General features: G+C 49.2%; 1 protein-coding gene and 2 long non-coding RNA genes across 6 annotated transcripts in view; 2 read left to right on the plus strand and 1 right to left on the minus strand.

Moving 5' to 3' along the window:
• The first annotated feature begins 3,973 nt into the window (after positions 1 to 3,973).
• Positions 3,974 to 5,149, plus strand: Gm41104. The gene is made up of 3 exons (XR_874391.2): positions 3,974 to 4,014; positions 4,399 to 4,515; positions 5,021 to 5,149. It is a non-coding gene; the product is annotated as a predicted gene, 41104 (long non-coding RNA).
• Positions 5,150 to 11,787: 6,638 nt separating this feature from the next.
• Gm52125 lies at positions 11,788 to 13,977 on the plus strand. 3 transcript variants are annotated; one of them, XR_003951160.1, is made up of 4 exons: positions 11,788 to 12,458; positions 12,763 to 12,882; positions 13,119 to 13,402; positions 13,835 to 13,977. It is a non-coding gene; the product is annotated as a predicted gene, 52125 (long non-coding RNA). The 3 variants fall into 3 exon arrangements; XR_003951159.1 differs by having other exon boundaries at positions 12,763 to 13,402; XR_003951161.1 differs by having other exon boundaries at positions 11,788 to 12,409; positions 12,763 to 13,402.
• A 64-nt stretch (positions 13,978 to 14,041) lies between these two features.
• Kcnk5 (potassium channel, subfamily K, member 5) overlaps positions 14,042 to 19,423 on the minus strand; it is a 41,726-nt gene continuing 36,344 nt past the window's right edge. The window contains exons 2-4 of one of the 2 annotated variants that reach the window (XM_006518590.3): positions 18,941 to 19,107; positions 18,620 to 18,788; positions 14,042 to 16,442 (exon numbers count right to left, since the gene is read on the minus strand). In XM_006518590.3, the coding sequence (XP_006518653.1) occupies positions 15,568 to 16,442; positions 18,620 to 18,707 (963 nt within the window). In that variant the 5' untranslated portion in view covers positions 18,708 to 18,788; positions 18,941 to 19,107 and the 3' untranslated portion in view covers positions 14,042 to 15,567. The remainder of the gene's footprint in view (positions 16,443 to 18,619; positions 18,789 to 18,940; positions 19,108 to 19,423) is intronic. The other variant, NM_021542.4, reaches the window with a different exon arrangement.

Genomic DNA, 19,423 nt, shown 5'->3' on the forward strand with positions numbered 1-19,423 from the left:
CTGCGAGTTGAATTGAATGAGTCTTAAGGCTTGCCAACTAGCACCTTTTCATCGCCGTCTCAACAGCCCCAACTCTGCTTTCTTTTGTTTAAATATTTTAATTGCTCTTTGAGAATTTCTCACAAAAAGTTTTGTTCATACTTAATCTCCCTCAGCCACGTCTTCCCAGATCCACCCCTTAACCTCTCCCCCAATTTCTGTCTTTTTGTTCCCATCAATGTCACTGTGTGCTACCCAAGCACACTCATATATGTGGCCACTAGAGCACAGTCGATTTACCAGGGGCTGCACTCTTAGAGAAAACTGACCTTTCCTTCGCTAGCAACTAGCCAATAGCTCCTTGTCTAAGGGTGGGGCTCATGACCAAATTCCCTTCTCCATGTTGGGGTTCTTGGGCTTGCACAGGTTTGTGCGTGCTGACACAGCCACTGTGCATTCTTATGGGCATCTGCATTGTTGTGTCTAGAAGACAGTTTTCTTGCAGTAACCCACCACCTCTGCCTCTTGTGCTTTCCTCCCCTTTTGCAATGATCTCTGAGTCTTTGGAGGAGGCAATGCATACAATGTTGCATTTAGGGCTGGACATTCTACACTCTTATTCTCTGCATCTTGGCCAGTTGTAGGTCACTGTGTTAGTCAACATCTACTGCAAATAGACACATCTCAGCTAAGTACTGAGTGAGAGATGCACTGATCTATTGCTATAATGATAGGTCATTAGGGATTGGCTTATATTCATTCAACAGAATAATAGTACCATGTTCTATGACCTGTCTAGTTACAGGTTGTCAGTACGAGAATGGCGTTGGGTATGAGTTTAATCTTGTGGAGTGGGCCTTAAATCTGATCCAAAAGTAGCTGCATAGTTTTTTTTTATGGTGGGAAATGAAGCCAGAGTATCACACATGCCAGGTAAGGTAAGCACTGAGCCACATGCCCAGCCCTCAGCATAGGAAGCGAACCTATACTAACTGAAGCACAATAAAAAAAGACAACTGCAGGAAGCTGGAGAGAAGGCGGCTGGGAAACTAAGAACACTTGATGCTCTTCCAGAGGGCCTGGTTTCTCCAAGCACCCACATCACAACTGCCTGTAACTCCACTCCCAGGGAGCCGGATGCCCTCTTCTGACCTCTGCAGGTACCTGCATGTACAAGGTGCCCATGCCTGCACGCAGACGCACACATACACACTAAATGAATACAGTTTTTAAAACGATTGTGGGAATTCTTTTTAAACAGGAGCTAGATGTTGCCTAGAAAAGTAAGGAGGGGCTAAAAAGAAAAAGCTAAACCTTGGAAATATAAAGGAAAGGGCCTCTGGGACTGGTGTTTGGAAAAGGTGAGGAAGGCGGCTGCTATTTCCCATTGTGTAGTAGAATTTGACTATCTGAAAATGTTTATAGCTATAGCTTTGCTAAAAATAAAAGTTGATCTAAAAGGATAAAAAGTCCAGACCATACAGGGCAAGACTGGGAATCAGCGGTTATTCCAGTTGCCGCCTGTCAGGGGCCTGCGTCAGCTCCTCCGGCGGCTAGAGGGAGCCTTGCTAGAGAAACTCCATCCGGTCTTACCTCGTGACTCATAGGCTCCCATTGTTCCATAGTCCTGCCACTCTCCCTCTGTGGGATGTGCGCATGCCCAGGTGGGGAGGGGGCAGCAGGAATTTTCTGGTACCCTTTGTTTGCGGTGCTGCTTCACAGCTGTCCCTAGAGGTACAAGCTTCCTTGCCAAGTGTCAAGCCTGGGGCACTGAGTGCCAAGAAGGAGCGAAAACAATCTTAAAATACCCCCTCCCGACCCGCGGTGGAAACTCAGGGTCACACAGTTGAGTGAGACCTTTGAGTTCAACTTGTCAACTTCTGCAATAGGTAAACACCTACTCTTAGTCTGAGCAACTTCAATGGCAGAAGATCAGTACTTACTGTCGTGGGTTGAGTGCAAACTGAATTTCAGTGCACCAAGTTTCTTTACCGTGATAGGTTTTTGGTATTCCCTGTAGGGCAAGACTTTTGGGTATGCTAGGTCCTCTTGTATGTGTGGCAAACACTTTACTGAGCCATCTCCCCATCCCTTCCTATCTGACTTTTTATGACCATGCTTTCTGCTCCCCTATAACAGTGGTCATTAAAACACTCCCCAGAGATTTCCAAGTACTGGTCAAAGCTCTCAAACCCAACCCCAAGGCTCTGCTCAGGCCATTGGTGACTATTGGCAAGGCAGTGAACATACCAGGAGGGGGCAAAGCACGGGCAAGGGGCCCCTCTTTCCCCCTTTGCCTGGAGGACATCTCAGCAGCCGTAGGCTATTAGGCTTCCCTTTGTCTGCACAGAACTCTAGGGTGTCTCCGCAGTTCTTGGAGTTCAACCTGAAGTGCAATAAAACAGCGGCACACCCAGTCTCTCACCCGTCACCACAGGCATCTGCTTCTTGGAGAACCAGAACTACAATGTAACACTTTCGATGGGTCCTTCAAAATGCATGATTCCATAGGCTGGCTATGGGAAAATCTTTACTCCCTAGGTGGCCTAGCAGATCAAAGCAGCCAAGCCTGATGACCTGAGTCATCCCCAGGTTGTTCCCTGACCCCCACGTTCCAACTTCTCTCTCTACCTCCACCTCGCACTCAGACACAGACAGACAGACTAACTGACTGACTGACAGACAGACAGACACACACACACATACATGCACACACACAGGGGAAAAGACCTTTTCCCTAAGTCCCCTTGTAAAGAGCCGAGGCCTCTGAACTATACCATCCTAAGTTCATTTGAGTCTCTTCAATGATCTTTGCACAAGAAAATTCTCTAAGGACCCAGTTTTGAGATACGTCAAAGTAGCTGCACCTGCTAGGGTCAGAGCTTTGCATGAGACTCCGGATTCATAGGCATGGCAGGTGGGTGTGTGGTAGAACGCCTGATAACATGGCTGGTGGTACTATCCTGGTTCAGATGAGAGGATTCTGGGGTGGGACTGAGGAGCCATGACAGCCTAGAGCCGTCAACGTGTGTCACCTGTCACACCACAGTCATGGGCACCAAATATCCAAACAATCCTTTTAAGCTGTCAGATGCCAATCACAACATCTTCACAGACTCATCAGGGTGTGTGTGCCTTTTGCCTATAGCATTGACATAGCATTACCTCAGCTTGATGGAAAACTGGCAGCCAGCACAGCTTAATTACATACTTATATAATTCAATTTAATTTTTTGAGACAGGATCTTGATACATATATCCCAGATGGCCTTACATTTATAATCCTGCTTCAACTTCCCAATGCTAAGATGACTTCCTGTGTCCAGTCTTGGTAGTAGTTTGTGACACAGTGTCCACACACTCGTGCATGCAGGTGTGGAAGCCCATGGGTGTGCATGCATGTGGAAACAAGAGCTCAGCCTTAGCTGACATTCCTCATGTGTTGGCTACCTTGTTTCTGGAGACAGGGTCTCTCGCTGGACAGGAACTCATCCATTAGGCCAGGGACCTCAGGAATCTCCATCTCCCAGTCCCAGGGTTGCAAGGATGAGCAATCACACACAGTTTTCTTTTTATGGGGCAGCTGGGCCTCAAACTCTAATCAGTCCTACCATTGAGCTGCTTCTCAGCCCTGTGGTTTAGTTTTCTTTTATTCCGTTCTTTTTTTCTTTAAGGGGCTAGTTTGATAACCAGTTTGGAAAGGTTCTGAAAAGCAAACCATTTGACTTCCGTGAGCTGATATAAGTGGACTCCAGGCTCCTGGATTAGAGTCTTTTCTCAGGAAGTGAACTGCTGAGACTGTTGAGGATAGAGATCTGAGTGGAGAGAGAGAGAGAGAGAGAGAGAGAGAGAGAGAGAGAGAGAGAGAGAGAGAGAGAGAGAGAGATTCTCCTTCCTTCTCAATCACCAACATCAGGTGTCCTAGGCAACTTTAACAAACACAGGTCATCTGCTCTGGGGTGTGTGATGTCAACAGCCCTGGCAGAGCAGGTCAGCTGGCCAGAGCTGCAGGTGAAGGAATCAGAGAATGAAGGGGTAAACATGCATTTCAATGCAGGGGGAAACACAGGCAGGATGGCTTGGCAGGAATACAAGAAACACAAATATGTGACCCCTGAGTCCTTCAGCCAGGGGTTCCCAGGGCTTGGGTATTTCTGATCCTTCCTCCATTGCTTCTTCATCAGGACCTTTCTAAGCCAGAGCCCAGAAAACCCCTAGTGTGATTTTGGGGTGTGTGTGTGTGTGTGTGTGTGTGTTTTACTCCTATAGTGTCAGATCCCCCTAGAGCTGGAGTTAGAAGGCAATGCAGAACCACTAACTGGGTGCTGGGAAGTGAACTTGTATCCTCTGGATGATCAGTATGTGCCTTATCCACAGAGCCAATTTTCCAGTCTGAAACCACTTTATATTTTGAGACAGGGTCTCTTACTGAACTAGGAGCTCATGGATTTGTCTGGACTTGCTGAGAATCAAGTCCTGTCTCTGCCTGCCCAGTACTGGGATGACAGATGCACATTGCTGAGTCAGGCTTTTTATGTGAGTACTGGGGAAGTGAACTAAGGTCCCTGCTTGGACGGCAACTGAGCTATCTGCACGAGTCCCCCACCCCCACCCCCACCCCCACCCTGTGAGTCTTGAGTTGTCATCACTGCTAAGCTGGGCTGGGATGCTGGTTCCAACTCACTGGCTTTACACACTCTATGGAGTGTGGCTGTGACTTGTGGGAAGATCACTGTCTCAGTGCACCCTTGCTTTGGAGCAGGTGAGTTGTGCCCGCCATGTAAAGTCAAATAACACAAGCTTGGAGTTCTCAGATGAGAACCTGGGCTCTCTGCCTCTCTGGAGCTGTGTGACTTTGAGCCTCAGTTCTTAGTTGAGGATAATAACAGCAGCCTCATACAGTATGGTGGGTGCTTAAGTGAGATGGTGTTCATAAACAATAGTGACTGGATGGAGTTGCTACCACAATTGTTGGAGACAGAGCCTAGGCCTCAGCAGCCCTAACAACCAAGGCTCAGCTCAGTTGTAAATCTCTTTCCAGAAGACAAGTTTCCTTCTGTTTGTATGGTGCCAACCTGTTCCTTCTTCCAACGTAAAGTTCCAATTTCTTGAGGACTGTTGTTTCAATAGTCAGATGCCTGGCAAGTATTTCTTTGAGATATCTTCACTCGTGCCAGCAAGGTAACATTCATGTTGGGGGTTGAATAAGAATGGCCTCCCATAGGCTTATAATTTGAATGTTTAATCATAGGGAGAGGCACTACTTAGAAGGATTGGGAGGTGTGACCTTGTTAGAGGAAGTGTGTCACTGGTGTGGGGGGGGGCAGCTTTTAGGTTTCTAAAGCCTCAGCCAGGTCCCATTCACTGTCTCTCTCTTCCTGCTGCCCGCAGATCTGGATATAAAATTCTCAGCTACTTTTCCAGCACCATGTCTGCCTAAGTGCTACCAAGCTCCCTGCCATGATGATAGTGGACTAAACCTCTGAAACTGTAAGCAAGCCCCAATTAAATGCTTTCCTTTATAAGTGTTACCCTGGTTGTGGTGTCTCCTCACAGCAATAGAACACTGACTAAGACAATCCGTAAGACAGTGAGGCATCTTTACATAAGCAGAAATGGCTATTAACATCACCTGCCTAGATAATCACAGACTCCAGACCTCCTAACACATTTAACAGAGAGCACAGAGGTCTGGAGAACTGGAAACAGATGGATCTTCAACATCCGAGGAAAAGACATTGGACAAGAATAATATCTGGTCTCAGCTTTGTTGCATCTAAGGACAGAGTTTTCGAGTTGGGGTAGCCGGTGCTTTTTGGCTCAAGTATACCCAAAAGGTGGTTCACTTTACAAGTTTTAGAATGTGTGTGTATTTATGTGTGCTACATGAGTTTATATGTAGCATGTGTTTGAAGGAGCCCTTGAAGGCCAGGAGAGGAAATCAGATCCCCTGGAACTAGAATTACAGGTAATTCTGAGCCACCATGTGGATGCTGGGAACAAAGCCTGGGTTCTCTGTAAAAGCAAGTGCTCTGAAACACTGAACAATCTCTCCAGCCCCATGCCTCACTGCTTCACATTTTAGTGTAGTTGTGGTAGGTGCTGGGCTGTCTCTGTACCTCAGAACCTTCTCCATAGCCCAGCAGACAGCCATTTGCTTGGGATAAGCACAGCAAATGTCTCAGACCATCATACAGGTTATCTACCAAAGACTCCTGAGCTGGTGGCTTGGTCCCTAGTGTAATTATGTTGAAGGTGATAGAATCGTTAAGAGGGAGTGTAAAGGTATATTTTATTCACCTGTTGTAATTGTTGCTTTGGAGGCTTACTGCCTCAGTCTGCTAACCTAGGCCTAGTCTTGGAAGCTTCTAGTCTCTGTATAATCTAATCTAGGCCTAGAATGTTTTCAGTCTCTGAGACTTACTGCTGAATAAGCTAACCCTTCTTTTTTTTTTTTTCTCCTCTGACTGGCTGGTTCAACTCAGTTGACCTTACTCAAACTCCTCCCCCCCCCCCCCCCGACTTATCCAGTCTGGCTTTTCTCTTGACCTCTGAATTGTTCTGCTTGACCTCAAACTAACTCTAGCAATCTTTCTAACTTTCTGGTTCCTTCCCATTCTTTTGCTCATTCTGTCTCTACCTATGTCTACCTTGTTCTCTCTTCAACCTGTCTCTGTAAAATTCTCCTGGTAAAACTGCCTCTTTCTCCCTCTCTGTGCTGCTCTGCTCTCCTTCTGAACTCTACTGAAATGTCTCCACATATACTACTGTGTTCTTGTACTATATTCTCTTCTTAGTGTGCTGCCTGTCTCTCCTGAAGTAGTTTCCCTTTCCTCTCTCTTCTCTTGAGAGTTGGGCATATCCTAGTCTGTCAAATCTTTCTCTGATTCATCACTTTGTCTGCCACTCGATTAGACATCACTTTCAAATATGGGTGTTTCCTTTTACAAACTAATTTTACCTTCATTGTTTGGGATTAAAGATGCATACTAAAGGCTGAACCACACCCTAACTATAAACAGATTCAAATATCCTATAACAGTAGAGTCTAGTAAAGGTTATTGGGCCTTTGAGAGCACCATCCTGGGAAGGAATTCAAGCCTGTTTTGTGAGTGTGTAGTGGTTATCCCAATGGCAGACTGTTAAAAAATCAAATTCAGTCCCAGCACTTGGGAGGCAGAGGCAGGTGGATTTCTGAGTTCCAGGCCATCCTGGTCTACAGAGTTAGTTCCAGGTCAGCCAGGGCTATACAGAGAAACCCTGTCTCAAAAAAACAAAACAAAACAAAACAAAAAATCAAATTCAGGGGCTGGAGAGATGGCTCAGTGGGTAAGAGCACTGACTGCTCTTCCAAAGGTCCTGAGTTCAAATCCCAGCAATCACATGGTGGCTCACAAACATCCGTAATGAGATCTGACACCCTCTTCTGGAGTGTCTGAAGACAGCTACAGTGTACTTACATATAATAAATAAATAAATCTTTTAAAAAAAAATCAAATTCAGGGTCTGAGGATATAGCTCAATTGGTTGAGTCCTTGGCTAAAATGCATAAAGCCCTGGGTTCAATGCAGGCATCCTTTAAACTGCAAGGTAGCAAGCATATGGGCAAAAGGTAGAGGCAGGAGAATAGGTAGGTCAGGGTGACCCTTGGCTCAATGGTGGTTCAAGACCAACCTTATTTCAAAAAAAAAAAAAAATTAAGTTCAGCTTTCTTGGCTTGCTCTCATTTTCCCTTGGTGTGCTCTCTCTCTCTCTCTCTCTCTCTCTCTCTCTCTCTCTCCCTCTCTCTCTCTCCCTCTCTCCCTCTCCCCCTCTCCCTCTCTCTCTCTCCACCTCCTTCTCATGTGATGCTATCCACCTTGAAGCCCTCACCAGAAGAAGCCCATTCCATTACTATGCCCTGAGATCCCCATCACTGAGGTGAGCAAGCCTCTTTTCTTTATAAAGTACTCCATCTCAGGCATTTTGTGTAGCAAAACAAACAGATTGTTGTTGTAGCAACACACACTCACTACAACAGCTGTCATTTATTTCCTCATAAGTCTGCAATTTATAGGATGGCTGGCTATGTACTTTGAAATGTTGCCTAGGGCTGGGGTGTTTAAGATGTTGTCTAATTTGTCCATGTGGTCACATGATTGGAGTTGGGCTTCTTTATTGCTTGGGTCTCAAGGTACTTGGATTTCTTAGATTGCGATCTTCCCCCAGAGGACAGAAGCATCAGGTCTTCCTATTATATGTCCAAAGGAACAGAAATCACCTCTCTGTTTATAGACCAAAATAGCTAGGTGGGCTGTTCAGTTTTAGACCTCCTCTCCCCAGAACTGCGAAACAAGCAAACACATAAAAATTAGCCACATTTAAGGGGGCTTCTTTTGTTGATGGACGTAGCCAGTTCTCATTGCTAACAAGTCAGCAGGGGGGGCGATGCTTATCTGAGGCATCTGGCCGGTACAGGGTGTTCCACCCATCGTGTGTGAGGAAGGTAAGGGACAGTTTCCCTGGGGCCCTTCTCAAGCACTGGAAGTAGGCACTGTCCTTCAGAGAAACCTGCCTGTGGGCAATGTCTGACTATGGCTTCACACAAGTGCCCTAGCAGGATGGAGCTCTGGCTTCACCCAGCATGACTGGATCAAAAGTACAACTCCAGGCTGGGAAGATGGCTTGACAGTTAAGAGCTCTTGGGGCAGGCGGGGGGGGGGGGGGGGGGGAGTCCTGAATTCTGTTTCTAGCACCACGTTGGGTAGTTCACAATCGCCTGCAACTCCAGCTCCAGGGGCTCTGACAATGTCTTCTGGCTTCAGCCATCCACACACATGTGGTACACACATACACATTTGCTCGCTCCCTCGATCGCTCACTCTGCCCCCTCTCTCACACACACATATACAGAGAGAGGGGAGAGAGAGGGAGGAAGAAGGAGAGAGAGGGAAAGAGAGGGAGGGGGGAGAGAGAGAGAGAGCACTAGAAACTTAAAATAATGTTTTAGAAGTAAATCTCTGCTGCCCCTTCTCTTTTCTCCATCATCACCCCCCACCTCCATGTCTGCTACTTCTGACCTTGCCCGAGGCCTTGCTCTTCTAGGCCCCAAACCAAAGTACCAGATTTCCTAACTTGTAAAAAGCCCTTCAGTTGGGCTATAAAACACTACACCTGTTTGCTTCAATTTGTTGAGCAATCTCCACATAGCAAAGGGTGTGAAAGGGCTTTGTAAACCAAGAGACCAGTACAGTTGTGTGGGGCTAACGACGGAAGAGATACTCCAGCCTGAAAAGATGGCCGGAAAGGAAGAATTTGGGGGCCATGGGAACTCTGTTTCGAATCATCTGGAAACACAGAGAGGTAAAGATGCGGAGATGTATAAAAGAGGTTTGCAGTAACAATGCTCTCAGGTGGGAGAAATCAGGTATGCTGTGTCCTGGCCCTGCCCTCTAGACTCAGATGACTTGGCATAAGATGAGGTGACTCATCAGGCCACCTCAGTCTGCCACAAGGTCCCTCAAGTTCATCCACCTGGCTTTGTTGGAACTCGCCCTCGTGGAACAAGATTTGATCCTGGTCTGGCCTCTGCTTCAGGAACAGAGGGACAGAACTGCCAATGAGAAGTATGGGATCCGGGGCGTGGGGGGGGGGGGCATTCACCCTGCAGTTTTCAAATATCAGAAAGCAGAGACCATCCACATGTATTTAAGCCCTGGTGGGAATACACACATGACTAACCCAGTCTTCAGTACCACCAGCGAGTGCTTCTCTGCCGGGAAGAGGGCATAAGAGTGGGAGACAGGGAACTTGAACAGGTCACAGCAGTTTGAACAGAGGTGGTTTCCTGAGGGGGACGGTGCCACACAGGGAAAGGTACCCAGCCTAGACTCGGAGAGGGCTGGCTGGTGGCTATGGAAAGGTGATAGCAGGTGGCCCCTGGGAAAGTAAAGGCACGTGATGGAGTGGATCCTAGATAGCAGGAACACTGTGGAGACTCATAGACTAGCACCTGGGGCCAGCAAGACAGCTCAGCAGGTAAAGGCACTTGCTCTCAATCCTGATTCCCTGTGTTTGATCCCCAAAACACACATGACAAAGGATGTCTGTGTCCCCTAGGTTGTCTTCTGACTTTGGCAAGGACAGAGTGGTCCCCACCCCCTCACCAAATAAGTGGGTTAGTTAGTTTGTTTGTTTGTTTGTTTGTCTGTTTGAAGCAGGAACTTGTTATTCAAACATGGAGAGCAGATGGGCAGAGCTGAGACCAAACTTCAGGTGCCCCCACCCCCACCCCGCGCCCCAAAGAGAGGTTGTCTTTGCTGGAGACCTCTCCCAGAGCAATCTGCCTAACTTGCCCACTGTCTTCCCACATGGTAGCCTTGGCTTCAGAAACTTCCCAAGCAACCCTGCCCCTGCCAAGCCCATTCTAGGATGAGGTGACACCCAAGCAGGCTTATGTTTGTTTGTTTGTTTGTTTAGTCCTCCTGAACAATGGTGATTCTTCTGGGGTCTCACAAGAAGGTAGAGAGGTGGCACACGCCTTTAATCCCAGCACTTGGGAGGCAGAGGCAGGTGGATTTCTGAGTTCAAGGCCAGCCTGGTCTACAAAGTGAGTTCCAGGACAGCCAGGGCTATACAGAGAAACCCTGTCTTGAAAAACCAAAAAAAAAAAAAAAAAAAAAAAAAAAAGAAGAAGAAGAAGAAGGAGGAGGAGGAGGAGGAGGAGGAGGAGGAGGTGGTGGTAGAGAGGCAGCTGGGATAGAGTATACGTGTTGGTTTCTCCATATCTGGTCTCCCTCCCCCTCAGATTACAGACTCTTTGAAGGTCAGAGCCTCCGCCACCTCCAACAGACTTTGGGGTGTCTTCCCTATCAGATTCATAACTGCCAGAGGGCAGTGTGAGGGACAGGAACACAAGTCTGAGCAGGTGTTTTCTGCCACCTCATAGCTGTTTGAACTTGGGGAAAATTGCTCTCTTCTGCTTCTTCATTTGTAAGATGAAGTTAATAACACGTTAGGATTAAAAGGCATAGATAAAAGAGAGCTTAAGGCTTTTTAACACAGTGCATGCTGGTTAATGCAAAAAATCACAGCCCCACAGTGCAGAGAAAAAGTGCTCTGTAGTGCTCAGCCACAAAGGAGACAGCTATAGCATAACCCCTCCCCCAAGGCTCAGGGAACATCACGGAAGAGGGGGCAGAAAGACTGTACGAGCTGGAGGTCAGGGAGAACGGGGCAAGCGACATCTTTTGGATGAACACTACAGGGCCAGCACACTCATGAACTCAACCACAGCACAAGATCAATCCAGCCAACCTTCCAGCACGGGTGGGGATGGGCTCACCAGCCCCCAGCCCAAACTAAGGAGCTGTTGACAAGTGGTCACTAAAAAGGAGGCAGAGTCCGTTTTCTTTAAAGGTGTGGCCCCGGTAGGTCTGTCTTGCTCCAATGCTCCCCTCCCCCCATTTGTACAAATTGGACTTAATGGGTTGTTTTTAAAAAATGAGGCTATGAAGTTGGGAGAGGAGGTGGGGGTGTGGAATAGATCTGGGAAGAATTAGGGGTAGGAAGAGGGGGGAAATATAATCAAAATTGTTAAATGCATGCATGGGATTCCCAAAGAATTAATAAAATAATATTTCTTGTTTTGTTTCGTTTTTGTTTTGAAGTCCCAGGAGCTAGAGAAGGCTCAGCAGTTAAGGGCATATACTGCTCTTGTGGCGTTCCCAGCACACACATCAGGCAGCTCAAAGTCACCTGTAACTCCAGCTCCAAGAGACGTGATACTCTCTTCTGGCCTTCTCAAGTACCTGCACACATATGTGCATACCCACATACACATAATTTAAAATTAGAAAAGAAATCTTGGGGGGTATCAATACCCATCACCCACCTACACTAGGACAGACACCATTTTTGCTCCCTGGATGCAGGGCCATTTGTCAGTCCCACACCTAGCTGCACCAGAAGTGCCTACACCTAACCTAGCGCACAGCAGGTGACCAGTTAACAGTGGCGGCAGAGAGTGCAATGATACTGAGGGAGAGTAGGGAGCTATCTCAGGCCAGGGCTGGAAGGCTGGCTTCTGGAGGCAGCAGAACCTAGAGGCTGCTGGGAGGACCAGCACCATGGACTTCCATTGAGTCTATTGATCTCGCCCATCTGGAGCACTGCCCCAGGCTAGGGCTAATTCAGTGGCTTCAATGGAGGGAGGGCTGTGCCTGCCAGAGTGCCCAGCGACTTCTGAGCCTGGGGCCAGCTCACTGCTTCCACCTCCACAACCCATCCCTCACTCCTGAAGCACCCCCTTTCTCTGTCCAAGACCTCTCAGGAAGTGGGGGAGCCTGGCCAGGGCTCTGCTCTACCTTCTATCCAGCTTCGGTCCAGCCTCCTGCTTCAGAACGCTCCAGATTAAGCTCAGCATAGGAAGACAAGAGCTCAGCCTTCCTCGGTGTGTGTCCATAATCTGTCAGTGTCCCCTTCAGCTCTGTCCCTGAAAGGTAATCCCCAAGTCCCATCTCCAGCACACAGTAATTGGCGCTGCTGGGGCTGAAGGGCTATGCTGTTTTAAACAGCAATCGGCAGTTTGTGAAGCCACCTGATGCTAAATAAAGAATGTTGGCGTTACGATGCTGTTATCTTAAGGACAAAGTCAAACCAGAAAGCCTTGGACCTATGCATCTGAGTGCACTCGTGTGGGCCGAGGGGGAGGGCATGAGGGAGGAGAGGGAGGGAAGAAATGAATAGGCAGACGGGAAGGATTTTCAATTCAACTGTACATTATCTGTGCGGTGTTGTTTCCAGGACCACTCTGGGCCATCCAAATCTCAGGATTCTTTATAGAAATGGCACAGCGGCTGGGAAGATGGCACAGCGGGTTGGATCACAGGTGTGAATGACCAATCCAGGCACATGTATGTACAGGTAGGCCAGGACTTTCCCAGAGTAGTTCTCTTTCCACCTTGTTTTGGAGGTAGGGTCTCAGTACTCTTGCCCTTGTGCTATGGATAAAGCATCCATCTGATTCCCGTTTCCAACTCCAATCTCACTGTGGGACTGCTGGGGCTCTGGGCACCTCATGTGGCTTTTTAAGTGTACGCTGGGGACCAAACTGCAGTCAGGGCCACTTGGCAAATGTTACCCATGAGTCATCTTTCCAGGTCACAGGTTTTAAACAGGGTGCTCATGTCTCTGCTTCCAAACTCCTTACGTTGGGAAAGTTCTGATTCACCCAGCTGGAGCTGTGAGGCCCGTCTAGTGATGTCAGAACAATCAAACCCCACTAGCCATCTTCTCATCCCGGCACATTGGCTGTGGACTAGCCAGGAACTGTGCTGCCTGGATTCAAAGCCAACGTCTCCATTTTTACTGTCTGCACAACTTGGTGCCTCAGACACCTGTCTGCCTCCTGCTCCCTTTGCTTCTAGGGCAGGACTGCTGTAAGGTACAAAGGTGTTACTTTGTGTTTTACTGGGTGTAAAGTCTGTAGAAAGGTGTCTGGAAGCTAGTGAGGGGCAGACTTGGCCATACATCCTCCCTGACCTGACCTGGCCTTAATTGTCCAGTTGATGCCCCTCTCTGACTGGAAGGGGGGGGGATGCGGGCGGGGGGGGGGGGCAGCCATCACTGAGGAATGAGGCACAGCCTTGGGAGACGGTTTTGATTACAATTCAGGAAGAAGAGTTCAGCCCAGTGTGGGTAGCACCATCCCTAGGCGGGTGGTCCTGGGCTGTATGAAAAACTCAGGCTAAGCATGAGGCTGTAATGAGTCATAAATCAAGCCAGCAAAAGATGGCTTTTATAGTTCCTGCCTCCAGGTTCTCGCCCTGGCTGCCCTTGATGATGGAAATATGTAAGCCAAATAACTTTTCCTCAGGTTGCTTTGGGGCAGAATATTGTCACGGCGCCAGAGTAAGTCAGAAGACCATCTCCTTTGCCCCGCTCCTAGATGTTCTTGCTTATGTTTTTCTCCTAAATCTCCACTTCAGCTCTATACTGATCCTTCTGACCTACAGACATCAGCCTGTCCTTGCCCACCCCACGGCCCCACCGTGCTCCCACCGCAAACATACCACACACCAAGTGGGCTTGTTCATGTGTTTTATTGTAAAAAAATGTTAAAATAAATTACATCTGCCTTCACCATCGGCACATGCACACAGCGTGGTTGGTGTGCCGCCAGGACATTCAGCTGAGGTCCTCTCACAGGAGCCTGGCTCTTCCCCCCACCGAGGCTGCTGTGGCCTCTACAACCGCTTTGATAATGGTGGAGGTATGGATACACACCTCTCACTGTCCTAACGTGTGGGGGCTCTGGCCCTATATGCCCCTCCGCAAATGCACACAGCAGGGGAAGGGGCTGAGGCAGGTTATCAGCTGCCCCTCACCCGAGACCTGCGCCTGCCCCTCCGTAGCTAGACCTTGGCTTGACAAAGGACAAGCTGAGTTGGAAGGACAACAGAGTGCCTGACAGACCTCCATTCTAATGGCAGGGACCCTGTTCTTTACTGGCTCTGGGTATAAAAATAACAGTTCATTAAAAAATATTAATAACAAAAAGCATTTAGGCCAGAGTGGGCTGAGCATCAAGGACATATACAGCAGCTAGTTCCCAGACCTCGCTAGGAACTGGACCAGTAAGATTCACATTTTCTTTTCTCCCCAGCCCAAATGTGCACACGCATGCCCATTGATTGGCAGTTACACATGCTAATACCATATAGTGGCTGGAGGGGGGGGCTCAATTCACAGTTCTATGAGCCAAGAACAATTTGGCCCCCACTAAGAGAGGAGGGAGAGGCAGTGAGAGAATCTCTCTGAAATGAGACGGTGGGCTGGGAGTATGGGTGCCTAGGCTGGGGCTGAGGGGCCTGCACCTCATCTCTGAGCTCCCTGACCACATCCGGAGGCTCCATCTTTCTTCTGCACTTTCGGGGCACAGGGACCCTTTGGCCTGCTGTTGTTGTTCAGAGGGAATCTGAGGTGGGCATGACTCCACACAGAGGACACACATAGCTCTCCCCTACATCCCCTGCCCTGAGGTTTGCAGTAAGGGGCTTGCTGGGCAGTGATGCCTACTTGGGCAAGCAGGTCCTGCTACTGCTGGGGTACTGAGAGGCCCCAAACCCCATCATATCTGTGCTTTCCCAGAACACCCGAGAACCACATGCCAAACCTGGGTCTTATGAGCTCCTCCTTCCAAATGTCTAGCTTAGTGCAAGGCACAAGGGCGTTGCCCATTAACACTGGTGAACTCAGCTGAAGCTCCTGGCCTCAGAGAACCGTACAACAGTCAACCGAGTGATGGGGGAAGACACAAGCAGCAAACCCAGGACCTCCAGGGTGAGTGTTGCGGCCTACGTGCCTGAATCAGCAATACACCTGCCGGGCAGGCCCAGGACAGCAGCCTCCCTACTGGGCCACAGAACGGAGGCCTGTCCTGGGCCAACACCACATCCCATGGAAGCAACCAAGTGGAGAGGACAGAAGGAAAGGCAGGTCCCTGGCTCCCCATCTCATTTCCAGAGCCTTCTCCCTGGGGTCTGGCCATCACAGGACAATCCTCGTGAGAGGAAGCCACTGGAAAGCAAGTGGGGAGCCAGGCCCACCTCACGTGCCCCTGGGGTTATCTGCCTTGTTGTATTCGTTCATCAGCTGCTCGTAAGGCACGGAGAGCTCTGACTCGGTGCTGGTGAAGGTGGACTCATCGGATGAAGGGAATTCACCCGTGCTGCTCAAGGGTGCCTCAGCCATGGGTCCCTGTTCAGGCTGCTCCTTTGAGGTCAGGTTGTCCTCCACAGAAGACTTAGAGGTCTCCTCGTCTGAGAGGCCGGTTTCTTCATTTTCAAAGGTAATGTTGGCATTTTGGAAGATGAGCGGGTGGTAGTCCAGGGCTTCCCACGGCTCTCCCTCCTCACTGATACGGTCCAGTTGGTTAATAAACACTTCAGAGGTTTGGTAACTATCCTTGGGGGCCTGTGCCCCAGCCTCCTCACCAAGTGGCCTTGACACATGTCCCTTGTTTTTTAGAGTCTGAGATACCTCTTCCAAGCTGGGCACCCGATTCTTGGAATAGACCACCAAAGGTGCCAGGGATGCAGGGATGGTGGGTAGTCTATCCCCTTGAGGTCCCAGCCCGTGTCCAGGTCCTGGGACCCTCTCCCCTCCCCCACTTGTTTTCATTGCCTTCTTCCCAATCTGTTTGATGAGGTCATTGTAGGTCTCCTCCTTTTTGGATAGGAAGCTGAAGATGTTGACGTCCTTGGATGCTGTACTTCCAGCCATCTGTAGGGCCTTCCGGGAGTGTGGAGAGCTCTCAAAGGATTCCTTGCGCCGCCGCCGCCTCTTTTTAATGGCTTTGTGTACTTCCACAAACATGCTCACCTTCCAGTTGACAAAGAGGGACAGCCAAGCCAGCCCCAGGTAGATCCAAAGCTCCACAAAGTATCGGTATAGGGCGTGGTAGTTGGCACTGGGGTTCACACCTGTAAAGACAGGAAGCCCAGAGGGTCAGCAAGGGCCAGAGCTGTGCTGGCTGATATAACACCATGCAGACAGAGTCCAGTGTCCAAAAAAAGAGGGCCTGGGAGTCAGGCGTGATGGTGGATACCTTTAATCCCAACATTTGGGAGGCAGAGGCAGGTAGACAGCTGTGAGTTTTGAGACCAGCCTAGTCTACAAAGTGAGTCTAGGACAGTCAGGGTTGTTACACAAAATTCACATGAGGGTTGCTGTTGTCTTAACGGTTAAGAGCACTATGGTTAAGAGCACTGATTGTTCTCTCAGATGGACCCAGGTTCGATTCCCAGTGCCAACACGGCTACTTAGAACCATCTGTAACTCTAGTAACTCCAAGAGTCTGATACCCTCTTTCTGTCACTAGGCACACATGTGGCACACAGATATACATCCAGGCAAAACTAACTAACTCTCTCTCTCTCTCTCTCCCTCCCTCCCCCCAGGGGGGCTCTTTGAGGCAACTGTTGAATAACCAGCTCCTGAGTGTGAATCTTTCTGCTCCTTTCTCTATTCCTCCCAGCTAGTGAGCACATCACACAGCACAGTTAAAAATGGAATGGAAAGTCGACATTGGGGGTGCTGGCAGCCTCTGCCCCTGGGAGGGCCTAACAGATTTACTGTGAATGATGGTTGGGTCGAGATGACCCAGGAAGCACTGACCTGGCAAGAACCACTCTGAACTGTCTTTACCCTCCTCCAAGACGGAGCCTGCCTTCCTGCCTTCCTAGCTCGGCCCTCTTCAGTGTAACCCTCTCTCTGGTGGTCCTTGGTGGCTCCAACACTCTGTATGCCCCTCTGTGACAACACACTCTAGAAAGTCTTTCCCACCTTCACCCCACAGCTCCAGAGCTGCTTCTCCCTTCTAGAATTAGGTAAGATTTCCTTCATGGTCAGGCAACATGGCTCAGTGAGCTAAAGATGCTTGCTGCCAAGCTTGAAGACCTGAGTTTGACCCCCCAGGACACACATGGTAAAAGAAGAGAACAAACTCCTGAAAAGTGTCCCCTGACCTCCACATGTGCAAACCCCCACCATACAAATAAATAAAATAATAATTAAAAAAGTAATTTTTAAAAATAACCTTTGGAGCTTTATCTGCATCCTGCCTTCCACGGTGGGAAGTTAGTCAAGGGAAGGGCCTGGAAGAGGAAACCCCCAGCCCTCATTGCAACCTTCCCTGGAGCCAGGAGCAGAGCCTCTGACTTAGGAAGTGCCTTGCTCTGAAGGCAATACTGCATTGGCTCCTGATCACAATGAATGGCAGCAATGATGTCACATGTTCACATGGCTGGTTTCTAAGCTCGGCACCTGAGGACTGAGAGGGATTCAGTACACAGTGTCCCATGTGCTGGTGGCTATTGTTACAGACACTTAAGATAGGAGGATGGATCTGGTATCTCTCTGGAACACCAAAGTATGCCTAAAGTTACCACTGGACTTCTTAATACCACAGGCTTCCTTCCCCTCAGCAGGCTCTGGGCCCCTGAGACTAAACAACGACAGGGTTGTGCCTCTAAATTTATATCCAGACAGCAGGCAGGCCTGTGAAGCAAGGGTCAGGAGTGTTCACTAAAGCAAGCGTCCTGTTCCTTCTACCCACTCAGCTGCCCTCTCACTGCATTCCACATAAAAAGGGGGCAGAGGCATGACGTCCACCTGCCCCCTGGGCAAAGCAGCTGGCGCCGTGACCTCTGGGAGCTGAGGTGCAGGTCAATAGGGCACAGGCTGACACTGGTCCAGAATGGTTTCAAGATTAGGAACCAGGAGGCTGTGCAGGCCACAGGCACCAGACACAGAGCATGGGTGGCTGGGACAGGCACAGGCCTTTACACAAATCGGACAAAGAACCTCTTCATTGCCTGTGGGGATTAAGCAGAGGAGGAGGAGGAAAGCAGGGCTGAGGGGGCAGGGCAGTGGGGAGAAGGCCTCTCTTGTCTGGCAGCCATCCTGGCTCAGTGTGTGTGTGTGTGTGTGTGTGTGTGTGTTGCTGTAAGCTTCAAGGTGAATCCAAGTGAGTTGAGGATGGGATAAGAGAAGCAAGAGAGAGAGAGAAAAGACTAACATCTATCAGGTGCCCAACAAAGGTCTGCCTTGAATTAGAACTAGACATGGCAGAGGTCAGAGGAAGGAGGCAGGGACTCACCGGCCACAAAGTCCCCAAAGCCAATGGTGGAGATGGTGATGAAGGAATAGTAGAGGCCCTCAATGTAGTTCCATTCTTCTGTCACCATGAACACAAAGGGCGGGATCACCAGATGGACCAGGACACCCCACACGATGAAGATGGCTGTACACGTGATCTGAGCCTTCCTCTAGCAGGGTTGGTGAGAAAGCAAGTCAGCTGTGGGAAGGGATTCCTATCCCAGCTGAGACACAGAGCCCAGGGTCACCTGTCCCAACACCTCTCCTCCCCTGCCATGGTCCCTCCCACCCCTTAACTCTGTGTCTAAGGTTAGGAACATACCAGGCTCACTCCTCTCCTGGTAAGAAACTGGCCCAACCTCTTTGCACGTCCCCCGAAGAACTTGCCCAGGGCACTGATCCATGTCAGGCACAGCGGCACCCCGAAGAGGCCGTAGAAGACACAGAAGAGGCGCCCAGCTGGGGTCTTGGGAGCCACATTGCCATAACCTGAGAAGGAGAATAGAGTAAGGCCAGGATCACAGCAAAGATTATGGAGCCACCACCTCCAACAACAACAACAACAACAACAACAACAACAACAACAACACACACACACACACACACACACACACACACACACACACATGCTAGCTTGAGAGAAACACACTCTAAGATAAACTGATCTGGTTTTAGTAACATCAATGTATGATCCCCTGATCATGCCCTGACCCTGACCCTGATCAATTATACAATTATTTCTACAGTAGGGGCTTTGTCCCCTCCATTATGTGAGTTCCTTGTGGGCAGGCATGAGGCCCACGGG

The sequence above is a fragment of the Mus musculus genome, chromosome 14, assembly GCF_000001635.26.
Source record: "Mus musculus strain C57BL/6J chromosome 14, GRCm38.p6 C57BL/6J".
NCBI lineage: Eukaryota > Metazoa > Chordata > Mammalia > Rodentia > Muridae > Mus > Mus musculus.